The sequence below is a fragment of the Microcebus murinus genome, chromosome 1 (assembly GCF_040939455.1).
Source record: "Microcebus murinus isolate Inina chromosome 1, M.murinus_Inina_mat1.0, whole genome shotgun sequence".
NCBI classification, from domain to species: domain Eukaryota; kingdom Metazoa; phylum Chordata; class Mammalia; order Primates; family Cheirogaleidae; genus Microcebus; species Microcebus murinus.
Genome location: NC_134104.1, coordinates 94,520,022 through 94,527,290, shown reverse-complemented (window position 1 = coordinate 94,527,290; position 7,269 = coordinate 94,520,022). Strand labels below are relative to the sequence as shown.

The 7,269-nt window shown below is 37.4% G+C and overlaps 1 protein-coding gene across 1 annotated transcript; it reads right to left on the bottom strand.

Moving 5' to 3' along the window:
* Positions 1–4,321: 4,321 nt before the first annotated feature.
* On the bottom strand, positions 4,322–6,707 carry LOC142871485 (ATM interactor). Its single transcript, XM_076004142.1, has one exon. It carries the CDS (start codon positions 6,690–6,692, stop codon positions 4,401–4,403), a length of 2,292 nt encoding a protein of 763 aa, XP_075860257.1. The 5' UTR covers positions 6,693–6,707; the 3' UTR covers positions 4,322–4,400.
* Positions 6,708–7,269: the final 562 nt, after the last annotated feature.

Below are 7,269 nucleotides of genomic sequence, written 5' to 3'. Positions count from 1 at the left end.
TTCAAATCAAAGGTTAAGTGATCTAAATCATATTTTGTGCTAAAATCAAAAGTATATTATCATGAAAGCTTTAAGATCTCTATATGAATTCTGTCTGCATACATGAAACATCTGTTTATCTTGTGTTACAAGTTCATTCAGTAAACTCATGCTTTAAAAACTCCCCAATCTATTGAATATTTTAAGATACTAAATATACATGCCAGGCTTTTCAGATATAAGCTGATTTTTAGAGAGCAAAATGCTTTAATCAGGAAACTCCAGGAATCTTCTTGCCTCCAATAGATTGATTGTTTCTAGTGATTTGAGCAGAGTTTTACATATTCAATGCTCATATTTTATTCTGATATACGATACACAATGCACATATTCTTTCCATTTAGCATGTGAAATGTTTAACTTCCATTCGGTAATTAAATCAAGTCAGTATAATCAGTAAAACACACAAATGCCTACCTACACAAAATATTAAATAGCCAATTAAAATTTAATAAGCAAAGCAAGAGTAAAGGTAATATATTCAAACAGCCAACTAAAATTCTGTCCCACCAGATTTAGACTATTCAAAAAGATGTGAGTATTATACTTTGACCTAAAGTTTAACAGGTCTCCTGTCTTGAATTCTCAGAACATGCACTATTTAAACCCCTTAAATATGCAGCATTTTCACCAGTCTTCTTTCTCATATTCTTACTAAGACCTTTATCTACCAATTAAAATTTTAAAAAATGAAAAAAGTTGTATTTTCAGTTTTAATTTACAAATCCAGTTTCTCTTCCCCTTCCCTTTTTATGTCTTTATCTCTCTCTCTCCAATACACACAAAATTACAAGGAGAACATGAAGAATATTTTAGTTGCCATTTTCAGGCACTTAAAAACAAATGTGAAATGTAAGCAAGTATAAAATAATGAATTGTTTAAATTTATGTGTGTGTGTATATGTATTCCATATATTACTTTGTGATGGAACATAAATATATATACCCATTTTGACTTCAATTTTTAGAGGCAACCAGAATTTTATAAACTATATTTTGATCCAACTCTCCATTCTCAGTTGGGATGTTCAATGGTGCTTATATCTAGTCTAATAATGGTGGCTTCTAACATTCAAATAATTGTTAAGTATCATTTTTATTTTTTCTTCAACTCTCACAACATGTCAATTGTACCTCTCAGTGATACATGTGGCAGAAAAAAATTGGTTATTGCAATTTTAAAGCAAATGCACATTATCAAGAGATTTTAATCTTTTATTACTATTTTAAAATGTTATGGGAATGAATCATAATATAATAGACCCTAAAGAAACCTTTAAGAACATTTTGCCGTAAAACCTCAATTTAAGGATTAAAGAACTTGAGCTCATTACCAAACAAGTGAGCTGCAGTGATGCTAACACTCTGCCACTGTTGGATTTACCCTATATCATGTGATTATTTATTTTTTTTCCTTTCTCTAAGTTTGAGAACAGCAATGAAATATACCCAGTCTGTTGTCTGGACAAACACAGTTGCCTATTAAAACTTATCTCTGGCTTGATTCTTGATATGTAGAAAACAGATTTGAGTTGTTACTTTAAACTTCAAATTTCAGAGAGAATATGTGGGTAATCAAGCTTGAGTCATATACCTGACTCAATATACCTTATTTTAGACTTTAACTACTAGATACCTGTCATATACCTGATTTTAGACTGTAACTACTAGATTACATTTAATGGGTATGAAATAATGAGTTAACATTTATTAACGTTCACTCTGTGTGATACTCTGCTCCGATGGTTTATATGTTTCAGGTCATTTAATTACTATAGCAAAATGTGAGATTGGTGCTGGTTTTGATTCCTTGAAAGAAAATCGTAATACTGACTAAAAATTGTATATGTCCATTCTCCCTTCATGAAGAAAATATATGTTCTTGTGAAAGGATTCTGAATTTAAGAGATTCGTCTTTATTAGGAGACTATGTCAATACTATAAAATAATTACAATAATTAATAAGACTAAGTAATTATATCATAGGTCACTTATTCTAAAAGCCAATTCAGTCATCTGTGTGAAAGATATTATTAATTATGTACAAAATGTTAATTATTTCAGCCCTAAATATCTAGAAAATTTGAATTTGAATAAATTCATTCTTGACCTCTGCTTTAGGTGAGGAATTTTCATGAAAGTATTTTAGAATCACTTTCTGGCTCAAGGCTATATAGTTAATAATGATAGAATGGTTGGAAATGCTTTATGTTAATTTGTTTGTTTTGGTTGGCTGGTTGGTTGTTCAGTTGGTTTTTATCTGTTAGAGAATCATAGCCTTTGGGAAAGTAATTTCTGAAAGGATATGTGTCAAGAATAATCTGTGTCTAAATAGAGAAAAAGTGTTTAATGCAGACACTAGCAGTAGTTCTGCTAGTGGAGTCAATACTTCGAATGAGGAATGCGAATTTCCAATTCCTCTTTGGAAATACTCCTGGTGAGGAGCAGGGAATCATTTACTACTGTCCCTGGGGCATGAGATTGGGTGTAACTGAGTGACCAGGTACTACTCTTCAGCATAATGTAGCTGGAGTTCTTTGCTAGAGATTGCCGTTTTCCCACATGTGATGCTGATGGACATTATTAGCAGCTGATACACCATTGCTGATTTTACCTTTTATATAAAGGCCATAGGTAATAAACTCCAGTTTAATCTGATGTGTGTTTTCCTATTATGTGAACACTTTGACAAGCAGATCAAATTCCCCTGAACAGATAAAATATGGGGGAGATTGTCTTACTTGACTCTATTATTTAAGTAGATTAAAAACTTTTGTGATAATAAAACTGAAATAAGGGACTTCATCTTAAATATATTGTGCTTACTGCAACAAGTCAGAGTGAAGAGAACTGTGACGTGCTTAGAAAAGAATAGAAAATAGCTGAGAAATTTTTCAAAAGCCTGAATTTTAAGAACTGGCTCCATTTTTTTAATAGGTACTACCTCTAAATTTATTTTTCATTATTTAGGCACAGCTTTAATAAGGCAAGCCAAGGTTTTCATTAATCTGTATGTATAGTTAGTGATTAATAAAATAATTTTAAGTTGCAGTATATACATTTTAAAGTTATCTCTATTTAAACAGAGTTTTGTCATCATTTTTAAAATAATTCCAGTTTGTTTTATTTTTGTTGCTAGATAATTAATTGGAATGTTTTACCTTTATAGTTTTGAATCAAGTGATGCATTTTTAAATTACATGTGTCTTTATGTCTAAAGTATTATTTTATGATAGTCATTTTATCATTTATCCATGAATTTTGTTTTCTCATTAGATTTTATGCACACCTAACCTGATACCTATAATCTTGTATTATTAGCCTGATCAGAATATTTCACTTTTTAAAACAACTCAGTATAGTTGCATAACATAATCAGTATTCAGCATTGAAGAAAATCATTATTTAATAACAACTTAAGAATATGCTTTTTTCATGTTTTTGTTTATTTTCCACTCATTTATAGGGCCTAATATAAACCTAATAGGAACAAAATAACAAAATTTTATAAAATTAACCTATTCATTTCCTTCAGGATAAAACTACTGAGGCAGAAGAATGGGAGGAGAGCTCTGAACTGTCCATCTTAAAGCTCTGCCTTGCTGTGAAAGAGTGGTCCATCTACTGTGTGAACTTGAGTAAATGCCTTAAGTTCCCCGACCATCATTTTCATTCTGATGTAATAAAAGTTGAACTAAATGATGACCTGGAATTCTTCCCGATTGACATTTTCTTACAGAAAAATAACATTATGGTAAAAAATGGTATAAATGAAATTTGTTGCAGTTTTTATTACGTTGGGTTTTGGGCTTTTTTTTTCATTGGGGGGAAGAAATATATCTGACACTGTGCTTAATGCCTACTTTTAAATGATTTTTTGAAAAATAAAGTCTGCAAAAATTTAACAGTAGTAATTAATATAAAGTGGTCCATTAATAGTTGTTTTAAGTGTTGCTATTTTCTGACTCTTCTGTTCCTTTTATAATTAGCCAAGGGAGAGAGAGGGAGAGAATTTAAAAGGAGAAAGAATATTGTTAACTGTTATAAAACATTTAAAAAATATTTGGAATTGAGATAATAATCTAACATGTTCCATTGAATATATTAGAAATACTAAGACAAAAAAGGAACCATTTAGAAGATGTAAACTTTTTTTTTTTAGATCAACATCTTACACTTTATAATACACTCACATTTATACACACATTTCATGTTTACAAGTACAAAAGGCAAGAACTGCAAAGAATCGAATCAACTGCATCATCGACTACATTCGACAGAATTAATACTGCTGTCCCTGTTCCCCATTTTCCAAATCCAGAAAGAAATGGTAAACGCCATCCCATACACGGACTCCAGTTTTAGAAGTTGGAGACTCTGTGCAGTTCAGCACACGTCTGGGTCTCTACAGAGCTGAACTGAGACTCCATCGTGTTCCAGGCCAAATCAGCCAGGAGAAAGTCATCCATTGCTGTCTGAGTTTCATTGCTGGTGAAGAACAAGCTCCCCAGGGTTTCAAAACCAGAACTCATGGTCTGTGTTTCTGCGCTGTTCAACTGAACTTTGCTTTCTAGAGCAAGTATGTTTTTAGCAGTGCAAATTTCTTCAGTTTGGGTCTCTGTGTCAGACGAATCAGTACTCATGGAAAAGCTGGAGTGTTTCAGAATATTTCCCAGAGGCAGATGAGGGCTGCTGTCTAAAAAGAAGTTTAAGTCTGTCTGTGTCTGCGTGTCAAACATCTCAAGGCCTAAGAAGTTAGAACTTCCCCTGCACCCATAGGACGGAGCAGAGGTATCAGCGAGTAAGAAGTCAGTTTGCGTCTCTATGTCCAGTGATTCCAAGACTGGTTCGGTGTTGATGGTGCTAAGTTCACTCTCTTCAGTTTGAGTCTGGATATTTGAAGCTGAAAAGAACTCTTCAATATCAAAATCTATTCCGGGGTTCTGGGTTGGGCCAGATGGGAGCTGGGTGTCAGGTTCAGGATTCGTGTCAGACAAAAGACTACGATTATCCAGCGTCTGACCAGGCAGATTATTTGACAAGATGTTTTCTAAATCACTTAATAAATCCATGGTTTGGGTCTGATTATCCGTCATGTTTTGTGAAGGAAGCATACCATTCTGTGCGCTGAAGTTTATAATCGGTGCAGATTTCTCAATATCTTGATTTAAAGTCTTAGGGTCGTTCTGAGGCAACAAACCATGAGTTACTGTCTCTGCTACTAAACTGCTGCTTATGATATTGTCAGTAGCAACACTGTACGATGAATGAACACTCTCAAAAATGTCTCCGCACATCCCAGCTTGGTCCATCTGCATGGGGTCATCGGTCGGACTCCGCATCCCGTTGGTTTGAGTCTCTCTGGAGATCCCACCTGACTGGAAACAAACGTCTGTAAACGCATCAGTCTGAGCAGCAATAGACGAAGTTACCTTAGAGCTCGGCAAAAACGTCTGAGTGTGAACGCTTATGGGAAGGGACACTTGAGAATCAAATGACAAGTCAGTCTGGGAACAAGACGACACAGAGGAATCAGGGCTAGCCCACTGTGTAGAAGGTATAAGGTTTTCTGAGGCATAAGACAGATCTGTCTGTACATTGGTTGAAGAAATGCTGTTCTTCTGATATGTGTTCCCAAGTTCTTGTAAAGGAGTGGATGGACTTTTACCCAAGTTCACTTGAACACTTGTACTTACTGGCTCAATCTTGTAAAGAGGTAGGCTCTCCTTAAGGGAGTAAGTCTCTGAATCTAGGCCGAGGATCAAGGTTCCTATCGACAAGGGCAGCAAGTGGACAGCCCCCGTGGCAGAGCCCTGATCCACACCTAACACCACAGGCTGGGCCGAGGAGTCGGCTGTAGGCACAAAGACAGGCATGGGAGAAAACTGCATCACCGGTAGTTTAATCAAAGCCACGTTGGGCTTTGGTAAAAGCAACTTCTGAGGATATTTCGGAGGCGTGGTAAATGTCTGCTCTCTGGCATTAGAGCCGCAGGAATCCTCGAAAGGTGCTTCTAGCTTTATTTCTAAAGCTTCTAGTTCTTGAGTGTCTGGTCTAGAGATTGGTTGGCTGCCCAATGATTCAACGGTCTTATTGGACAACTTCTGGTTTTGCAGGCAGTTTTCCATTTTCCTTTTCTTACTAGGTGGATCCCTGTGTTCTGCAGGGATCTCGTGGCCAGTTCGGTAGATGTGGGACTGCAGTGCGGTTCTGCTAGCGTAGGGACAGCCACACGTGCACTGGAAGGTCTTGCCGCAGTCCTCCGCGTGCCTCTTCAAGTCCCACTCCGTGCCATACGAATTGCTGCACTTACTGCATTTATGCTTCTTCTCGGCGTGCATTTTCATAAAGTGCTGTTTTACGAGAGAAAACTGAGAAAACGGTCTGTCAGGGCCTCTAGGGCATCCTTCGATTGGACAACAGTAGAATTTCGGTACGGTTTTCAAATCTTTTCTTATTGTTGGATTTACTATGCCGTCCTGCAGGCGGTGGCTCTTGACCAGGTGCATGTTGAGCGCGGGGCTGTTGGGCAGGATCTTGCCGCAGCCGCGCACGGTGCACAGGATGTTGGTCCGCACGGGCCGCGACAGCTCGCTCACCGAAGGCTGGATCAGCTCCCGGGCCGGCGGCGCCGGGGCCGCGGGCCGCCGCATCGCCGCCGCGGGGCGCGGCCGGCTGCCCCTCAGCCGGGCTCCCGGGGGCCCCCAGGGGCCCGAGGAGGCGGCGGCGGCGGCTCCCCTCGCGGCCGCCGGGGCGGCCGGGGCACCCGCCGCCACCAAGAAGATGTAAACTTTTTATGGGTTCTTTTCCAGTTTTGATTTGCAGAGGATAACTCAAATAGAACTGAATTCTCAGATGTTTTGCCCTCTCCCTCTTGCACCCCTTTCCTTCCCTCCCTTTCCTTCTCTCCCCCCACCCTTCACAACAAATATATAAATATATATATAACAAATATATAAAGTCAGCACCTAAAATCAAATATAAAACATAAGCAAGTAAATAGAAAATATTAATAATTTGTTTACTCATTATTGACGGTATGCAAAAATGTTAGAAGCCAATTTACTGGTGAGTACATGTGGTGCTTATTTTTCCATTCTTCAGATACTTCACTTAGTAGAATGGTTACCAGCTTTATCCAGGAAAATACAAGAGTTGCTATATCACCTTTGTTTCTTATAGCTGAATAGTACTCCATGGTATACATATACCACATTTTGTTGATCAACA